Genomic DNA, 20,900 nt, shown 5'->3' with positions numbered 1-20,900 from the left:
TCTGACCCAGTCTTATGCTCCTAACAAACAAGCACAGAAAGTTTTAAACCCACTGGATACTGAAGACACTGTGTGCTATAGTTTGGGTACTGAATGTCTTCCACAGGATGGTGCATTAAAGGCTTGGCCCCTGGGCAGTGCTATGGGAGATGGTACAACCCCTGGGAAGTGGGGTCTTTGGGAAGACCCTTACATGACAGTGGGTGTGACCTCAAGAGGAATTATTGGGCACTACCGCTTCCTCTTCCTCTCTGGTTTCAGGTTGATGTAGAAAGCAGTTTGCTGGACCATGGGCCCCTAACATCACCACTGGACCCTGAAAATACAGGTTCCAAGTCATCATGGGCTGTGACAAAATGTTTTGCTGACAGTGACTGGTAAAATTATGAGTTTTGTTGGGAGCCGTAATCAGAACATTGATCTGGTCACAGAATTATCAATATGAGGCCAATACAGAGATATTCAAAATACACAATTCAACCAAATACTTGTCTTTAGATACTCCTGCTTGGAAACTTTGGCAACAGATAGAATTCATCTCTAGCTGCACATACAAATGATGTGGTCAACATAATTTATACTTTTTCTAAAAAATATTGTAATGAACTTATTTTCTCTATATTAAATATGTTCTTTTCCCTTACTCTGACAATTATACTCATTTCTTTATGTTATTGCTGTAGATTTTTTTTTTTTGCTGCTGTAGATATTTTATCAAAATTATAACACCTTCCAATTTAATATCAAGCTGAATATTTTTTTAGATGTGAAGGCATACATCTGTCATTCCAGCACTCAGGAGTCCGAGGCAGGATGTTCAGTTCAAGGTTAGCCTGCAATACACAGTTCAATCCTGTCTCAAGAACAAAATAAAATAACCTTAAATGTTTTGAAACATCCTTGAAAATATTCTATGCAGAAGGAAGTTTCTTGGTTCACTCCTGCAAGCCTGAAGCACTTCTCTCATTTCCTGTGAAATCTATGGTTCTATCCAATACATTTTACTTTTATTTAACTTCTTTTAACTTTATCAATGAGGCTGTCTAGAAAATACTACTTATTAAGTATAAACCCTATGTTTTCTATAGTTTATTCCATGTTTTAGACTCTTTGGAGTAATATTTGAAAAGCCTCTTAAATACTACTGTTAGCAATTTAAAACCTTATTACATACAACATATCAACTTACGTTGTTCTTACATGCATTCTATGTCATACGTAACTTTCTTTTTCCATTTCATGATACAAAAACTTAGGTCCATGGATAACTAGGCAGCCTCCATATGAAAAAGTCAGAAAATGGCAAAAACAGAATAAAAACCAGAAAGTCAGACGCTATAATCCAGACCCTTAACCAGCACACTCATCTGTTCTACTTAACACATGCAAACAAACACAGTTTCCTCACCGTACATTTCAACTTGAAAGCAACAAAACTCTAGTAGGTACATCATGTAGAGAAATGGAGAAAGAGCTAGAAATGTGATCCATTTGTTCAACGGGACTTTTCTTTTCTTTTCTTTTTTTAGAATTTAAACTTTGAGAATGCGGATATAAAAATCACTATTATAGGGCTTTCCACTAAACACAGCATGCCCACAAATGGAAAGTCAGAAAAGCCTGGTCGCCATTACTGGGTGAGCTGATACAAAAAGTGTAAAGGACTCGTGACAGCCTCAGCAGCACATTTAATGGCAAAAGCAACAAAGGAGGATCTTTAGCATACTGTGATTATGGTGAAAAATTACGAGACAGAATGAGGTATATGATATAACCATTACATGAAAATTGTAAAGCATGCATTTAATATTAGAGACACATGTCAAAACAGAACTTGTAAAATAAACAAAATAATAATAGTTATCTTTAGTTTTGGGAATGGTCATTGAATGTGGTAAAAATGTAAAATTATTTACATTAGAAAACACAAAGTAGTTAGGCCTTGAGTGGTTCAAAAATGGTAAAGTGCACTCTAAATTGAGGCAAATAACTAACTTAATCCTCAACACCAGAGACACAAAGAGAAAAGAGCAACAGAGAGAAACACATATGTAACAGTTAATTAACTTTGATTTTCTTAAAATAACAGAGATTATTTATATCAAAAATTGTAAATAGATGCAAATAGAGACCACACTCAAAAGTGAAATAAAATCAGACCCACATGTGTAAACATCATACTGTCTCCCTACTGTAAGAACCTGAAAGAGTAAATAAAACCCTAAAGGTACAATAAATATTGTGAAAGAGAAAGAAACTGCTCAAAGGGAAGGGACAAGTGGGATGAAGGAAAGGAGAAAGAAAGAAGGGAAAAAATATATATGTATATGAAAGGACAGCTGGCATAACTGTACTGCTGATGTCTGTCTATTGGTTTATTGAAAGGAACAGTTAATGACTAAATTTTTTTATTGAGCAATTTTGCATGCTTATATCTAGTAATCTGAACAACTAATCTGAAGACAACAATATGCAATATAAGAACCATTGTTGAATTTCTACCATCTTGTTTAGCGAAGCTCTGTATCTTTTCTAATTTTTTTTATTACTTTTTATTCTCTTCGTTTGATCAGTCTTGCATTCTTACATCAGTTAATCTGAGCAACTTCGTTGAAGATAACAATATGTAATATAGCAACCATTGTTGATTCCTATCATTTTGTTTTGAAATCCTGTATCGTTTTTTATTGTTTGTGTTGTTTTGTTTTTGTGTTATTTTTTCATTTTTTAATTCTCTTTAAAATAAAAAGAGAATTTACATTTAACAAAGGAGAAATGAAAAATAAAAAATAAATGAAAAAAATGTTTACAGAAACTCTCATTGAATTGTAAATGTTCAGTAAAGGTTTTCCAAATACATGAAAATCATGTGAATGGCAATCTGTATAGTGACACAACCCAAGTAACGGCCCCTGTCTCTCCAACAATGAAATTACAACTTTAAAAGCTCAGGTTCCCATGCTGCTAGGTCAAAGGTGTCCCACGTAGTGTACATTAGATAGATTGGTCCAGGCAAGATCTTACTTTACACAGACAACTTAACGAGTCGCTACTTCGTCGGAGGCTCATATTTTGCTGGTGGCAGTCCTGCTGGTTTTCTGTAATTTCAAGACTGAGACCCAGAAATAACCATACTACTAGTGCTAACAGCAATTGCAATAAAATCAAAGGCCTGCCGTCCATGTATTGCTTGTCAGCTATACGGCAATGTTTAGTATCACAAAGCTACATCTGTGGAGATTTGGGGCACAGTTTCTAGAAAGAGATCCTACTCTTTGAATCTGCTCTTCTCAGTGATTCTATGAGCCACTTAATATTACATCTCAATGCTTTTTTCTGTTTCAACTAGTCAGAGCAGACTTTGTCTGCCAGTAGGTAAACACACGGTAAGAACAGAAAAATAACCCCAGGGGAATGTTAGATAGTCTTTCAAGGGAAGGATCACAAGCTGAAGGACCACACTGACTGTTCTTCAGGGCGACAAAGGTCTATTTAATATTTAAAGATGGCAAATTAAAGACATCTGTGCAGTCCCTGGATAAACTACTCATTGAACATGGTAGTTTTGGTGAACCAACTCCACCTGTTTCCATATAAAAGCTATGAAGAAGTACGAGAAGGGTGTCTAAATGCACTGTAGAGTTTAAAGAAAGAAAGTAACTAGTTCAGAATGTAAGTTCTCAACTCAGGTTACACTGATCAGGGTGTTCCCACGAAGCTTTAAGGACCCCATGTCTTTTGTAGAGAAAGACGATGTCTACACATCAAAGTCCAATTGTCTTCCAACTGAATTTCTGAATTACTGAGGTGACTGAATTTACTGCCCTGCCTTTTGAGAAAAGGAGACCATTCTGGGGAAAATGCAAAACACCGAGCAATAGAATGTTTGGATTAATAGTAGAATTTCAGTGACCCAAATTCTTCCCAATGTTTTGAACTTACTGAGTTGCCTGTCTAGTTAGACGCAGCTGGCTCACACCCGACCGAGGAAGCTGTCCCTTCACCTCTATGCCCAGCGCGCACCTTAGCTGAAGTGGTGAATAGCGGAGAGCCACTGCCTTCCTCCCCAGCTTATTGTCCCCTCTGAACTCAAGATCCCAGCATCCTCCTGGGAGCCAATTATCTATTCAGTATTGGGGATAGGAAGCTTCAAGCCTTACTGGATTCTACAGTTTAAATTTGAAAAAGCGTAGAGGAATACGGACAAAAATAAATTTCATGCATTCCTGAGGTAAAAGCAAGCAAGAATTTCATTCAGGCTGGCATGGATGTATGATCGTAGATGCGGTGCTAGTACGGGGCGTGGGTACAGGTGCTTCCTACCTATACTTAGCAACAAAACTCTGAAAGTAAAGGTGACCCAAGTAAAGTTCTGATATGGGAATTCCCTATTTTAATGTAGAAATGATTCGGTGACCTTCTGAAAAAGTAATGTTAAAGTGGATTATTGTTTAAGATCTACGAACCGCTCACTGATTACATCTCCAGGAAGGACAATGAAAAACAAAATGGATGAAACTGCAATTTTCAATTTCCATCATTTCTCTTCTTTATAATTGAAAATTAGGGGCTGGGGATTTAGCTCAGCGGCACAGTGCCTGCCCAGCAAGCACAAGGCCATGAGTTCGATCCCCGGTACCAGAAAAAAAGAAAGCAAATTAAATGTGAAGCTAAAGTGAAATATTTTCTTGATTACTTTAGCTTTAGGAGCAACAGAGGTCAAAGAGCACCATTTTATTCCAGAAGAGAAAGTGGGTACGTATTTCATAGTAAGCAGTAGGATTTTAATGGTAATAGTACAATACTTACATATGCATGGAGTGAAATAATGAGCCCTAAAATCTGTACCATCAAAGTCTAGGAGGAAAAATCCATATTTAATGATCTAGTTAGCCATGCCTTCTTAATAATTACCATACATGAATGCCTGTACCTACCCTATAGCCATTTACCTGAAGAGGGAGGCAGTTACTCTTGAAAAGAGTTCTGTATGCCAATCACAGGTTAATAGGGTCTAATGTCCATCTAGTATTTCTTAATGATACCTGTGACAATTTTTAAACCCTGAAGACAGAAAGGAACGGGGATAAATGCGAAAGCCTTTCAGAGATTACAGAACATTGCCCCCAGGCTAACATTAATCCCTGCGGGTTTAGAATATTGTGAAGAAGCCCTGGCCTAAGTAGAGACGCCAAGGGTCTTGTAAAGAGTGGAATTTTGGCTTGCGTTCATCTTACAGATGACAAACTGTTATCTTCATCTCACCCTTTCATTATGTTTTTTCAAATTTAGAGTCTCTAAGTAAATCATTTACTCCGCGATGAAAAGATTAAAATGGGGAAACACAGGTTTAACCAGTCAGTGAAGGCAAAAATGGCCAAAGGGTTTCCGCCCGAAGAATCAACACAGCCCCTGTCCCTCAGAATCATAACGATCTAACCAATGGTAATGATTTTTGAAACTTCTCAATAAGAGACTGCAACAAAACGTTTGCCCTTTAGAGGAAAAACTGTGCTTTCACTTTTGTGTGTGTGTAGAATTACTGTACTTTATTTTGTGAATGAAAGAGGCTTAAAATGAGCTACAACTGCTAGCTAGTGCTACTACTAATAAATGGATTCACAGAACATTTAGGACATTGCAGGGACTGCTCTAAACTTTTATAAATCACCCCCATTTAACCTGCACAGTAAGTCCATGAATCCAGTGTTATCATTCTCTTCCTTATACTACATTAAAAAGTGATTGTGTCAATTATATAAATGCCAGATTTTGCACTGAATATAGACATTTCTCAACTTGATGAGATTCACAACTGATATTTCCTTTAAATTTTTATCCTTTAGGGGCTGGGGATTTAGCTCAGCGGCACAGTGCCTACCTGGCAAGCACAAGGTCGTGAGTTCGATTCCCGGTAACGGAAAAAAAAACAACAAAAAATTTTTATCCTTTAGTAGGATTTATAAGCTAAGTATCCTTTTTTCTTGTTGTATTATTTTTACTTATTTTTTATTTTAAAGAGAAAAAATACAAATAATAATAAAAGTGTTTCAAAACAGGTTAGTCAGAGAGTTCTAATAATTAATACATTGTGTATTACTGTCTTTGTATTAGTTATCCAGAGTACAAGATATAGGCATGATAGCTTTCTTGTTTCAGTGTTCTCTGAAATTGCATTATGCGGGCTAACTTAGCCTTCCGGAAATCTTGTCGTCGGGCCATCCTGTGAAATGTTCTGGGCCCTTACAGAGCAGGGCACAACTGAAAAGACCTGGCGAAATGAACTGCACTACGCCCCACACACGTACACAGGAGCCTAGAAATCACGCTCACCCAGATACAGAGAGCACCAACCTCCACGGCACTTCTGACGGTCTGCGGGGTAAGATCAGCCCTCAGAAGCGAAAAGTGAGACAGCTCTACATGGCCCCCCTCACGCCCACACGGGCCCTAGGGAAGAGCATAAAGCCTAAGACTAAACTCCGAACAATGACAGTTTGGTCTACTTCGGCCCATAACCAAACTCATGTACTTTTACATGTGAGTTATTTCTAATTTTGGGTTTGTGATTAAAAATGAACTTAACTTTCTTTGGTACAAGATAAATATGTTTAGATATTAAAGGAGTTTTAAAATATAGCTTAAAAATACCCAGTGGAAAATTATTTTTAAAGAAAATATAACTGTAAAAAAAATGATGAATTCATACTATTTTGTGGGCAGAAAATGAAACTTTCAAAGTGATTGCTTTCAATAGAATTTCTACTTTTTACACTATGTGTAAAAAGCTCTCCCCATCTATCTACCTATGTACTCACCTATCTACTTACTAAATGAAGTCAAATATTTTAGATTTCCCAAAAAAATAAAACAGAAGAGCAGCATAAGTGTTGTAATTAAGTGACTCTAAACAGTTTTTGGCAAAGAATATTATACGTCAAATTTTTAAAAGTAATGTATTATTTAAGTCATATATACTCACTAGAGAACATGCAGAACTCAATATATTATAGTCTTTGTCTAAGTTTAAGAACACATAGTGTGCACATTCACTATTTTATCCCTTTTACAATCTGTTTATTTGTTAAGAACTCATTATACTATTCATGAATTCACATTTAATTTTCATATAATTTCTTTCCCTAAGGGTAGCATTACTTTATCTTTATGTTACATCTGCTTTTTCTTTGTTTTTCCTCTTCATATAAGTTAAACTTTTCCTTACCAGGAAAATTCCCACAAAAATTTTCGAATTCCTTCATGTCAATCTCAGTACTGTGGCTACATAGAATAAGAATCCTACATGATAAATAAATCTAATATATTCCATGCAACTTTATCATTTTATTCTACTAATAAATTACATAAGAAGTATCATTTAAAGTTAGACAAGTTCTTTAAAAGCAACATGCTAGGGTCCATGATGATATAATTATTAAGAAAATGTTTTAAGTACTCTATAAATATCTATACATTAATCATTTAATTTGTACATTTTTATAGATTATCAGGCAGGGTTAGGTAACCAATTTTACTCTGGCACTTCTTGCAAAATTTTTGTCTTACACAAACTGTTTTTTTCTTCTTGTCCTTTTTTAATCTGGACAGTTCATTTTTGTTTTGCTGTCACACACAAAAAGTAATCATATCAACCAGCACATGTTGGAACAACAGTTGAAGTCAATTACAAATCTGAAATAAAATACTCAAGGAAGAAATACATATAAAAAATGAATCTTATAGCAGCTTAAAATCGAAGGTAAAATGTACATACATGAAATTTTATATAATAACACATATAATGTAGGAAACTTTATTCAATGTTGAAAAATGTGTAGAGATTAAAAACCAACTACTTCAATCCACTTCCACTGATATTAGAATGTACACATTTAGCCGTGGTGGCATTAAATCTAAGATATATTAAGTAAGTTATTTGAAGTAATACATTTTATGCGAACTGAAATTGACTTGATCTGGAATGAGAGAAATCATACTGTAATTTTGGGGGTTAGGTTTGCAAGGATTTTATAACCAAATGTCTGTTTTGATTAGAACCTATCATTTTGTTTATAAATATTTGTTTAACAGGAGAGTTGTATTTAAAACACTCAAGATCCAAGTAACACACTTTGGAGTCCAAACAGGCAGTGAGCCAAAGAGAAATAGTCTATTTTTATTTATTGAGCACACTGCTAAAACAATAAAGCCATTTCCTATATTTAGATCATCAAAGGAATATATTCCAAAGAAGTTAAGGTTATGCAAGCTTCAGAATGTTCTCCCAAAGGAGAAAGTGTTTAGTCAATATGATTTTAATATGATAAAAGAAAACTCACGGTAGAGTCAAAGAAGGTTGAAATATGTTGCCTAGAAGCCTGAAATCACTAGTTTGTATATTTTTGTACAGTACCGTTCACATTTACTGAACACTTTGATATCGCCTGAGACTGCTCACATTTGATAAGAGTGATTGCAGCTGATTGCTTTTTCCTTATACCGAAGGAAAAGCTAATTTTGCATCTTCCTGTCCAGCTCTTTAGTACTTGTTTTAGTTCCACTTCAGATTAAAAAGCAAGTGAAGAAATATACAAAGAATGCACTGAGGAGACGGCTTGCGTGTATGTGTATTATTTGTGGAAAAAAATGCAAGGACATACATCCAATATGGATGAGAACATACAGTGGATTTCACTGCATTGTACTAGGTATCTGTGGATGTTCTCCTTGGGTTTCTCAATCTAGGAACTGAATCAGAAACTTAACTAGGAACTGAACTGTATTTTCTTATTTTGAAGAAATAAACTCTTACATTACCTGACGTACACAACAACCCAAAGTAATTATTTTGGCTGAGGCTTAATAATCAAGACTACTCATCAATCCCAGCATTCCACAATCTACTAACTTATTCTATTAGTACATGAACTAAGTCCAGTTGGGTCTGAACACACTGTGTCGGGACAGGGGACAAGGATACACTCACTGACCAAAGCCCAGAGGTACTAAGGAGCTGATGAGCTTACTATAAACCTGAGCTGAAAGTTTTGAGCAACGCATAAGCCAGAATAAAGTTATAACTCTTTTTATTTTAAAGAGAATTAATGGTTTGGTCAATCCTGCATTCTTACATCTGGTAATCTGAGCAACTTTGTTGAAGACAACAATATGTAACATAACAACCACTGTTAATCCCTATCATTTTGTTTTGAAACCCTGCATCATTTTTACTGTTTTTGTGTTGTTTTTTGTCTATGGTGTTATTATTTTGTTATTTTTTTTTAACTTTCTTTAAAATATCGTTTTGGTTTTAACGCCTTCCTTCATTTTCCGCTCCTAGATATCTGCTGTTGGACAAAAGAAGTTACAAATTGCTCTTGAGTTTGGAGACTCTTTCCTCCAGTGAGATGAATTATTAAGTCAATTATTGATTTTTTTGGACTTTTATTTTACTAGAAATGAAGTCTTCCTTATTGATTGTTTTATAATCAAAATCTGAGGGCAAATAGAGGGGAACTAGTGGCTTGGACAGGATTTCTTCCTTACTGTGTAACAAGTACCCCATAATAATTCCAAGATCTCCACCTACAACATAGATGTGTGTCCACGTAGCAGTACAAGAGTTCATCGCTTTTCTAATGTTGATAAATGGGTTTAGCCCAGAAAATTTCACTTCATGAATTTTTGTTACCATAATAAGAAAAACTGTTACAATTTGCAAACTAAAATTCAGCTGTGGAACCATGCAAGCAAACCAGTGAGGAAATAAAACTGCCTAATCACGTGCCAAACCAATAAAGTTTTAAATTTTGAAGGGTGAAAGAAAAAAACAAAAAGTGTAGATCTGAACTATAAAGAGGAATTGTGTGAAATCACATAATTTTAAGCCAGAAATTCACTTTTATTGAAAAAACTCAGTTAAAACGTATTTTTCCTGGTCTGTGGATATGTCAACTAAGTCTTCATTTTTCTATTTGTTTATTTAAAGATACAAAAAAAAGCATTTTGAGATGTGTTATACGTTAAATTCTGATATTTTGGTTGAAGAAGATGTCCTTTCACAGAACTCAGTCAACACTACTGGGCTCTGGAGATAACTAACAGAGGTAGGCCCAAAATATTAGAATTTGGTTGGGCATGGCACTTACCTGCTTGGTTTGTGGTTACATTTACAGAAACAAACTGCCGGGCTCCTGGGCTCAAGTCGGACACTCCATTCACTGCCTCAATCTCAAAGGTATAGTTTGTGTGAGCGAGCAGGTCCACCACCATGACAGAGGTGTTTTGCAGGCCGATTTGCTGGGGGAGGTACCTGACATGACCGCCACACTCCTCACACACACCTGCATGGGAGTTGCACTTCTTGCATGCAATATAATAGGACACATCTTTCCTTCCACCAGTGTCAGCAGGCGGAATCCACTCCAGAAAGACACTAGTTTCATTAACATTTGAGATGGCATTCCGAGGAGCTGAGGGGGGTCCTGGTTTGCAAAGTAAAGTGAGAAAAACATATTTTAAGATGATATTAATTAGGCATCATCTACCACACTACTTCCTTGTCTGAAGGGAAAAAATATTTTTTCAATTAATTTTTAAAGTTGTAACTTAGATTTATCTTTGAGAAAGCTTGCTAGTGTTTCGAGGGACAATAGTGGTGCTTATGTCCCATGGCATGATTTATTTGGGACTGTAATTACATTAGTAAAAGATGTTTCACTTAGTACATATACAAGTAATTATGGAAGGAAACTATGTATGTACAAATAATGTTAAATAAGAGTTTAAAAGTGTAAATGACTTTTCTTGGGGATTGAACTGATTATTTCCTCTCTAATACAAAGAAATGAACAGAAAGTACGCTAAATCAGAAGCACAGATAAAAACAGTACTTTTAAGTGTGGTTCTTGAAGACAAATTCTGTACCAAGTTAAACATAAACAGATTAGGTTATCTCACAATAGACTGTATAATTACTTGATAAATCACTAACAGAATTTGAAACTCTCCCTTCAAAGAGAGTTAAGTAATTGGTCAATGTCACAATCTGCAGGAAAACTTCTCTTATTCACTATTTTCATATTATGGTTCTGCAAGTTTGAATTTTACTTCATTGAAAATCTGAAATTCATTGCAAAAGTCTCAAAGGCACTTCAGTATGAAGAGCAAAAAGCCAACAAAGTTTGAATGATCTGTAGATCGAATTATAATTTCTGATAACCCACAACAATAAGGAAAGAACTGCACTTAGCTAAACTATTTTCATAAAATCATTCTATCTCAGAATAGTAACAGTGTAACTTTCCTAACTTCATTCAGTATTTACTAGACACTTTTTTATTTACATGTTAATATAAATTGAATGTAACTATACAAACATTTATAATCAGAAACATCTTATTTAAATAAGATAGAACATTTCCATTACATTTTAGTTGTGAAATCTACAGTTCAGGTTGCTTAGATTGCTTAAAGAATTGCTCAAGTAACAATATCCTATTTGAATATTATTTTAAGTGTTTCTGAAGGTAATAATTAGCATATTAAAATAATTAAAATTGCATGTGTACAGTTGATTATGAGATATTTAGGTAAAAACCTCAGTTCACTGTCTATGTTATACTATCAGATGTTCTCAAATAGAAAATACATTTATGTTCATTTGAAAGTCCCAATTTTTCACTTTATAGGGAACAAAACGGAATTATGATATTGGAATGGCCACAAACATAAATAAAACTACTAAAGATGATATATATTAGTTACCCTAAACATGTGCTATTTGCTTTAAAAACAAAAACTAATAATAATTTCCTACCTAACATTTATTAAGCCATAATTGTTGAGGAATAAGTACAAAAGTAACAAGAAGTTTTTCTAGTATTTAGAGATTTAGCTCTTAAAAAATGACAACATTTGAGTGAAGGAACTCCGTAACTAGAGTTGGTGTTTTTCTTTTGCCAAAACAATCCCTACAATGAATGTATTCATGATTGAATTCTTTGCATTTGTCCCTCTGTTTAACCTCACATACTTCAGTGTAAGTCATTTTCAGTCACAACAATTTCTCAAAATGGAAATATAAGCATTATTTCTAACTAAAAACTTTAGCTTATTTAATTATTAACACATTATGGAGAAATTATAATTTGAGATCAACTTCTTAGAAAAAGGTAAAAACATAGCCAAAATCTGTCTAGTTCAGAAAGATATCAAACTGCTGCCTTTTTCTCTCCTAACTGAAATATACTTGCACTTAACCATTTTCACCTAAATCTATAAAAATGCACCAGTCTGACTTCTCCTTTTGTTCTGATTCTGCTTCTAATAGCTGCTCAGCATTTAGGTGGGGGCACATACTGCTAAAGTTAAACTCAAACTCAACGGAAGCTCTAAAGTAAGGGTAAGAAGTAAAAGCTCTCATTTACTGTATAACTAAAAAATTACAGTGTCCTGATAATATGTATAATGTGTGAACAAAAGCAGAACTCGGAGAAGTACTCTTACTTAATTAGCTTCATTAAAATTTAGGTTTTACAAAGTTTGCTTGACTGTTTTCAGTACACTTAAAAAAATTGGTTTTCCTGTTTTATGCATATATCTATAGCTGTATATTGCAAAAAAATATATTGAAAGGAGTTGAAACCATAAATTCATTTCTGAAGAGCCAAAGGCAAAAGTTCATGATCTTCATCCAAATGCCAATTAAGCCATAAAGAGGTCCTATGCAGTATCTGTGATACTATGAGTGCAAGTAAACACACACACACACACACACACACACACACACACACACACACACACAACCTATTTTGGGCAATGCCTACGAACAAATGTCCTTCCAAAACACAGCATTAGAAATTCACATACATCCAGACGGAGAGTGCAAAGCCTGCCTGTGGGTTTGATCCTAAGCAAGTGCTAAGCTAAGTCCTTGCCACCAAAGCCCAGCCTCTCTCTTACTGCCAAACATAGCAAATGTACAAAAAGGGAGGCTGACACTCAGGCTGAAAATCAAATAGAGCTGGACCACTTCAAGAAAAATACTAATTAGAAATTAATGAAATTTAGAAGATGATTCAATCCACGGTTGCCTTCCCTTAATACACCAGTCTCTAGTCGGGCCAGCACTTTTCCTATTACTTGAAGACTTCATGATCTCACTGACCTAGTCGATCGTTTAAAACTGCACTGAAACCAGAGTCTATCGCTTGAAATCAAATGTATCATCCCCAAAGTTTATATAATAATGGCGTTACTCATTTGACAAGGAATTATTTGTCACTAATATTCATCTAACCTATAAAACAATCAATCTTGGGGTCAACAGAACGATTTTCAGTAATGTACAGTTAAGGTCAATGAGTGACTCTAGGAATTCTGAAAATACATTACACTAACTATAAAATTCAGACACGATGAAATTCATATAAAATTTCAATTTGTGAATATTTGATGAGGTGGAGTCTATTATGTCTCTAGGGTTGGATCTACGTGGTAAGCTTCCCACAGTGTTTGTGAACATGTCTAAGTGCAAATACTCCTTACGAGGACCTACTGTTGTCAAACAAGGACAGTTATAGAAGGTAAAGGTGTGAAGGGTGGATTCACACCTTTTACTCCTTCTGTTTTTGTTTTATCTGCTATAGATTTTGCTTCTGGATAAACTCCAAAAGTATTGTCAAAAAGCAAACAAAGATGTAAATGTTACACTCCTGGAAATACATGAAAAGCTAGAAAAAAAGGAAAGCATCAAAGGTATTGGCAAATATCGATTCAACCACTACAGATAGTTACGTTTAATATCTATCTATTCCGATTATATGGCCATTAACTATGTTATTAATGATAGTTAAGTATATTCACAAACAGGAAACATGACAGCTGCAATACAGCGGTGGCTAAAAATTGGATTTCATACACAGCTGGAACGTGGTTTGCCACCCCTCATGCTCCATGAACCTGATGTGTTTTCTCTATTCTTTCTGAATGACCTTCTCAGTGACCCTGCAGGTCAGTGGACCAGGTGAGAACGAGACGAAAGTGCCCTTCACTCATAACTATGTGATTGACAACTGGCTTAGAAAGAAGAAAAAACAGGTTTGATGTGAAAGGGAAAGCAGATCTTCCAAAGTCATAGTTGGCTATCAAGAAAACTGAAGTGAAGCACAAAATAAAAAGAAAAATTGCAAATCTGTCTCTCAGATTTACAGCGAGGGAAAAAAGATGCTTCGAGTCATAAATGAGCAAAAAGATTCAAATTTTTCAACGCTTACACAAGAAGACTGAAATGGGATGAGGACTACATCGGGAGGATCAAACACTACTCCTGGTTGGGGGAAATGGCAGTAGAAGCTAACAGGCCCCGTCACGCTCTTCCTCCGAACTGGTGAAGTTTAGCGTCACCTAGAATCCGTGGGGTTCCTTACTTGTGCATGCCATTGTGGGCGGATCAGACTCCCTCCTGAAATAATCCTTTTCACAGACACAAGAGGTGGAAGCTTCCTCATGGGTGTAACTGTGAGGTGGGCATTTGCTGCAGGTCTGGCTGTGAGGCGAGGCTTTGAAGAACCCCGGTCTGCACACTGTCAAGAGAAATAAGAGACTGAGCTTGGCTGGCACAGATGCAGCGTCTGTCCTGTGAATCAGGCATCAGTTTGACCAGTACACACAGATTAGAGATATGACCGTCTTTGCATCATTTCAGACTTTTTCATACGCTTCGAGATCCTAAGTACCAGACCATTCAGGTAATCAAATAATTGTTCAAAGTGTTCAAATTAAGCATCCATTGAACGTACATATTTTAATGATTCTTATGCCATAAGGAGCTTATAAGAAATAATATACGTAAAAGCAAATACTTAGTATATAGGTAAGATTGACATGCCGCTTTGGTAGAATTTTGGTTTCATTAATACTGCAACTGTACTAGAAATGTAAACTATCCCATAGAATCCAGAAAGGCATACATCATAGGTGCTCAAAATTTTGATATGAAATTGATAATGAGATGCTGAAAGCTTCCCAAGTCCTGTGAGATTGGGAGAATACGTAAATGAGCGGGAGAACCCAGGCTGGCTAGTATCTGCGTGTAGTCCCAGCATTCTTAGAGGGGTTGGCCGGAGGACTGCAGGTTCAAGCCCAGCCTGGGCAATCTAGGGAGCTAGGGAGACCGTGCCTCAAAATGAAAAAGGGGAAAAAGGAAGGATCTGGGGATGTAGCTCAGTGCAAAGACCCTGAATTCAATGCCCAGTAAAAAAAATAAAAGATGAAAAGAGAAATGAATAAACAAATAAGCACATAATCTGGTATATCATCCATATTACATTGATTACAGTGAAAGTCAGATTTTAGGCATTTGTTTTAAATTGTACTCATTTAAAAACATTTCTTTGAGATGCTCACTAACTCAGTATCTATCTATTGTGAGGTCAGGAATACTCACACACTATACACACTTTAACGGCTGTCAAAAGCGGAAATTACATCTTCTTAAGCATTGCATTCACACCAATTATCCTGCTGTGTGACAACAAAGTATGTTCAGAAACGGTCACCGAATGCAGCATGGATAAATGCAGTGGCATGAAGAGTGCTACTGGCCTATGTAGAGTCAGGTGGAGAACACATTTACTGATATTTGCATGAACTTTTCTAAGTTAGTGATCAGGTGAGTTTTCGTGCAGTGCCTCCTCTCATCTGTGGCTTCCACAGAAATTCACTTTTCTCCCAATGGATAATGAAGCCCAACCTCAGTATTTAATGCTTGTCCTGGGCTAATTACAGGCTACCAAAATGATGTTTTAAGTAGTTTTCAGGGCTTATTTTACATAAAGCTAATCAACTATATTTTTTCTATCTTCAAAATTAACTGCATACACTAAAGAGTATCTATTCCAGCACCGGTGCATATATGCTAAAGCTCAAAGCCGAACTCGTGTTCCAATAGACATTTCTGATAGACATAATGAACCAGGGCTAATTTCCATGTGCTCTAAATGATTTCAGGTTTTAGTAATCCACGGTAAGGCTTTCTGCCATCACCACGAATAATCAGGAATTGGCAAAAATAAGTAGGTACTTTTTTCAGTAGATCTAATTATGGTGATAGTAAAGCCTTAATGCTCTTACAGATTCAGAGAAAATGCAAAGGTATTTGAAAGATAAGAAAGCTTTTTGATAGTATTAAGGACATTCTTGTAGTAAAATGATTAGGAGAAGATTTAAAATATTATTTTCTCATAATAGGATTGCTGTAGCAGCCAATACCATACTTAGTGAAGTTATCCAATTTTTCTCCTTCTATCCTGTTAATACAGTCATTTTCACTTTAAACTCTATTTCTTCCCAAGTCATGAAGTGTCGATCCACACACTGTGCATGAAAGGAATACATCAGCATGCATGAAATATTCTTTTCTTTACATTGAGTGCATTTCAACTTAAAAACTATGTGACATCATACACAACACTCTTGTTCAAATTTCCCATGATAGCTCTAGAAACAAAAAATAATACAAATGCAATAAAAATACAGATAATAGCTTAACAATTTTTTTTATTTTTGTTTTTTTGAGACAGGGTCTCACTATGCAGTTCAGGCTAGCCTTGAACTCACTATGTAGCGCAGGCTGACCATGAACTTGATGCAATCCTCCCGCCTCAGCCTCCTTAGTGCTGAGATTATAGGTATGCACCACCATGTCTGGCTACAAATTTTATTTTTCTGGTAGACCAGAAAACTGCTTGGTAATGATTTACACAGGTAAGAGAGTAATTGTCAGTAATTGCTCAGAAGTGTCACATCAATAATTAAAAATATGATTAAAGTAGGAAAGAGATGAGAGTGAACACAAATCACCCAAACAAAAACGTGAAAGAATACCCTCTGTGGAAGTGTATCTCTGGTAAAATTGGAAAGATTAAGTAAATTATCTGAGAGGAGCTCAGCAGTGCCTGAAAGGGAGAAATCCTTTCAAAGGGCTGTGTGAGGTGAAGAATACTAACGATCTAAACAGGAAAACAGGTGAATAAAGTGGAAGAAACAACTTTATAAAACCAAAGGCACCATTTCACAAAACCTAGAATAGACCGTCCCCAAGTTCATGGTGGTGAATCTGCAAATCTTCAGTGCTATGAAGGAGTAAAAAGTGTCTTTTGAAATTTGAAGTTTGATCTTTTCCCAGGCTAGTGGTGCGTGTTGGTTGTTCCCCGGCACATCGTGTGGGCCAGCGGCACTGGTCCCGGTCAGCCAACTGCGAGCCCTGTGCAACAAAGGCCTTGTGTGAAGCAAATGTGACCAACCATGGCTCAAGTAAGTGTCAGCATATGTTTCAGACAGGTGACTCTGAGCTGTGAACTTCAGCAGATTAGATATTTTCAGTGCATGTTTAACTTGTGCTGTTTCAACTTATGATGAGTTATTCAGGAGCTAAACCCACTGTCAGAAACAAATGTACCTGAGACTTCATTTTACAGGTAAAGGAAAGCCATTGTACATTTCAGCAATTTAAAATTCAATATAGTTACAATATCTGTATAGTTTTAGTAGCGAAGTAAAGAGCTCAAACTGGTAATGACATCATTTCATACCAGCATGGGAATAGACTGGAGAAAGCAAGATCTTCTTGGTTCTGCGTTTTGCTTTTAATTGCATTGGTCCACAAACACATACTGATGCTTAAGGGCCATTGCAATGTTTAGATAAGGGTAGGAAAATCTAATGAATGAGAATGAGACAAAACCAATGAGTTTCATGATACACTGAATGAGTCAGAAGAGTGGATAGAAAATCGTTTAAAAAAGTACTCTGACATGTTTGGCGAGAACTGAGTAGAAAATGTTATTTTCTCGGGTTAGAAAATACTGGAAAAGAATGTCTTTGGGGAAGATAATGAAGAATGTTGAATGCATTATTCAATTTAAGGTGGTCAAAGAAACAGAAAGATTGGGCGGTTGAATACTATCAAATCATAAATCCAAACTGTAACTCCCACCCCCGACTTGGTGAATGGAATCGTGCTGCACAAACACAGTTTAGTTATTCTGTTAGTTTCCTTCGGTCCCTGACATCACTGTGATTCTTTTGGATCTGCCCCTCTCTCTGCAAACTACTTACAAGCTGTTCCTCTGTTACCACTCAGGTGATGCACTTGTCTCCGCGTTGAGAAATGGAAGTCATTAAAGGAGAAAGAGTAGAACTTGCGTATTTTAAAGCGAATTTCCAAACCCATAGGCAGGCATGCACATCTCCCTCTTGTTCTGTTATAACGTGTCCTCACTTACATGAAAGAAAATCTCTTCTGATCTGTGCTTGTGATGCATACTAATTACCTTCATCTTGGGGACCGGTACATGTATATATCACCTCCCTGTTTCGCCCACCTTTTATTTATTTATTTATTTATTTTTTTTGGTTTTTTTCTCCGGTACCAGGAACCGAACTCACGACCTCGCGCTTGCCAGGCAGGCGCTTTTTGCCGCTGAGCTAAATCCCCAGCCCTCCACCTTTTATTTTATTATTTAACTTATTCATACTTGCATGGTTCCCCATGCAATTTTAACCCTCTATGCCTGATTTATTTCACTGGTACTACGATCTCAGGGTGCATCTATTTTCCCACAAATGTCTCAAATTTATTCTTCTTCATGGATTCATACTCTACTGTGCACATGCACACATTTCTTCATTCATTCATCTACTGATGGAAATATTTGATTTACACAGTTCCCTTTCTGGGTTTTGAGACAAAAGCCTTAAGAGATCTTTTCACAGCAACATGGAAATGGATTGCAGAAAGCAGGGATACAGTCAACTGACCCTTTCTGATCAAGTGAAAACAAAACAGACAACAACATCATCCTCGTAACTGATCCTGCCCTCTCTAGATCGTCAAGGTTATTTTCCCCTTAGGCCATAGTTCCTTGAATTGCTTTTCCAATCATGTATCTCTAGCTCCCCATTCTAACGCCAGCTGACACACTCAAGGGCATCTGCTTTGGAAGGTGGCAGTTATCCTGTTGCTACGCACTTCACAAGCGACTCCAGCACCGTTCGGATCTCCAGTTATTCTCCACTCTAAAATTCCAACATAGCACCCAAGTTTCCACACAACATTTAAAAACTCTTCACAAGCCCTTTCCTACTATACTCACCGTCTCCATCCGTACTAGCCTACATATGATTCTCTGCTTCTTCGCCCTGCAGGGAAAGCATTCTAAGCAAAAAATCAAGTAGAAATAAAATAATTTTTTAAAAGTAGGCTCATGTGCTATAGCAAAGGGTTCAGATTGATTCTGAAAGCACATGAAAGACACCGGGTGGTGCTGCTTTTGCTGTTGTTTTCCTTGTTTTTATTGTTTGACTTAACACTTCCTGTTCATACTGTGGCAGGTACTTTTGGACTGCAGTGAGGAAATACAAATGCTTATTCACACATACTAAGCTACGTGGAAAACAAACAGATAATCATCAGTAAAAGAAAATTAGCTTTTTACATTTTAATAAATACAGTATTTAACAAATAATTATTTAGGCAAGTAGCAAAGTTTCTCTATATTTCAATTTAATGATTCACTCAAAAATGTAAGTCGCTTCTGGGGTACAATGCTTTTAATGACGTTTGTATATAATTTGGTGGTACCATTTAATTTATTCTGTGATTCTTGGAAAGATGGCACGCTACTGTTCTGGCAGGGAAGATAACTGTGGTCCCATCCATCATCCAATGTGGAGTTCGCAAACAGAAGCACAATTCTTCAGAGCACTTTTGTTTGTGAACCGAACTGTTCATGAGCAGAAGCACTGATGAACTGAGGTATCACTGTATAGACCTTATTAGGAAAACACTACTCAAGTCCATTTAAATTAATCAAAGGTTGGAGACAAAAAATAAATTCTGTATCAGCATGTTTTATAAAGCTAGTTTGGTAATTTCCAGGACAGAATGAAAATAATTTTAATAATAATTTCTATTTATCCAGAGCTCATATTAAAAGCTATCATTGTCATGATGCATGTGGTGATCCCCATGATTACATTTCTTGCATGGTCTAGAATTTCAAACAATTTATTTAGCATCTTTCTTATGGAAGATAGGAAATTTTTTGCCATGCTTTTATTTCTACGCATTCTCATTGTCCACCCAGGGGTATATGCTGAAGAGTGGAAACTATTCATTTAATATTTTTCACATGTAGGGTATTTCCGTGTCTTAAGAAAATTCAAATGTTAGTGTAAATAGTACTTCTTTGTGTCCTCATGGTCTAAATGGCATCCCAAGAACTTTGCTGTTTTCTATGGTGTTTAAGAAATAATTAACTTACAAAAATGCTAATGGATTTATCTAATTATGCTTTATTGAGTATGGCAGGAAATCATTATAAACAAGATTTTAACTAGAGTTCTATTATATATGACAAACCAAAAGATATGTCAAATTTGCTTTTGAAATAGATTCTTCAAAATAATATATTTAGAAAAACTTACCCCAAGTGTAAAGGATGTTTGCTAAAAATAGCATAAGATAAAATGCTCTCAAAATGTTATTTTAAATATTATAATATCATTATGTAAAAACCAAATTAGGCAGCACCAGCTTATTTATCCTTATAACTAAAATGTCTCCATGGGATGAAAACAGCTATTTTAACACAATGATAGAATTACAAAATGCTCACACTAAAAATTTAAGAAATAGCAATAGCTTTGGAATGACAGCAAACAAAAAGATTTTACTTAACACTAGACTTGGTGACTAGTTACAAGGTAAGTTGAAATGACTAATGTTAGAACACAACATCTGGCAACAAAATTACATCTATTATGTTTAAATTTTCTCTACTTATATATATTTTTAATTTAGGCACAATAAATATTCCCACAGATTCAGTCATCAA

The 20,900-nt window shown here is 35.9% G+C and overlaps 1 protein-coding gene across 2 annotated transcripts in view; it reads right to left on the bottom strand.

Annotated features, from left to right (window-relative positions):
• Epha5 (EPH receptor A5) overlaps positions 1–20,900 on the bottom strand; it is a 315,936-nt gene that overhangs the window by 133,077 nt on the left and 161,959 nt on the right. Inside the window, exons 4-5 of one of the 2 annotated variants that reach the window (XM_005392842.2) lie at positions 14,430–14,585; positions 10,149–10,484 (exon numbers count right to left, since the gene is read on the bottom strand). In XM_005392842.2, coding sequence (XP_005392899.1) covers positions 10,149–10,484; positions 14,430–14,585 — 492 coding nt within the window. The remainder of the gene's footprint in view (positions 1–10,148; positions 10,485–14,429; positions 14,586–20,900) is intronic. The other variant, XM_013518577.1, reaches the window with a different exon arrangement.

The sequence above is a fragment of the Chinchilla lanigera genome, unplaced genomic scaffold (assembly GCF_000276665.1).
Source record: "Chinchilla lanigera isolate Chin_1 unplaced genomic scaffold, ChiLan1.0 scaffold00046, whole genome shotgun sequence".
Taxonomy (NCBI): domain Eukaryota; kingdom Metazoa; phylum Chordata; class Mammalia; order Rodentia; family Chinchillidae; genus Chinchilla; species Chinchilla lanigera.
This window is presented reverse-complemented; position numbering and strand designations above follow the sequence as displayed.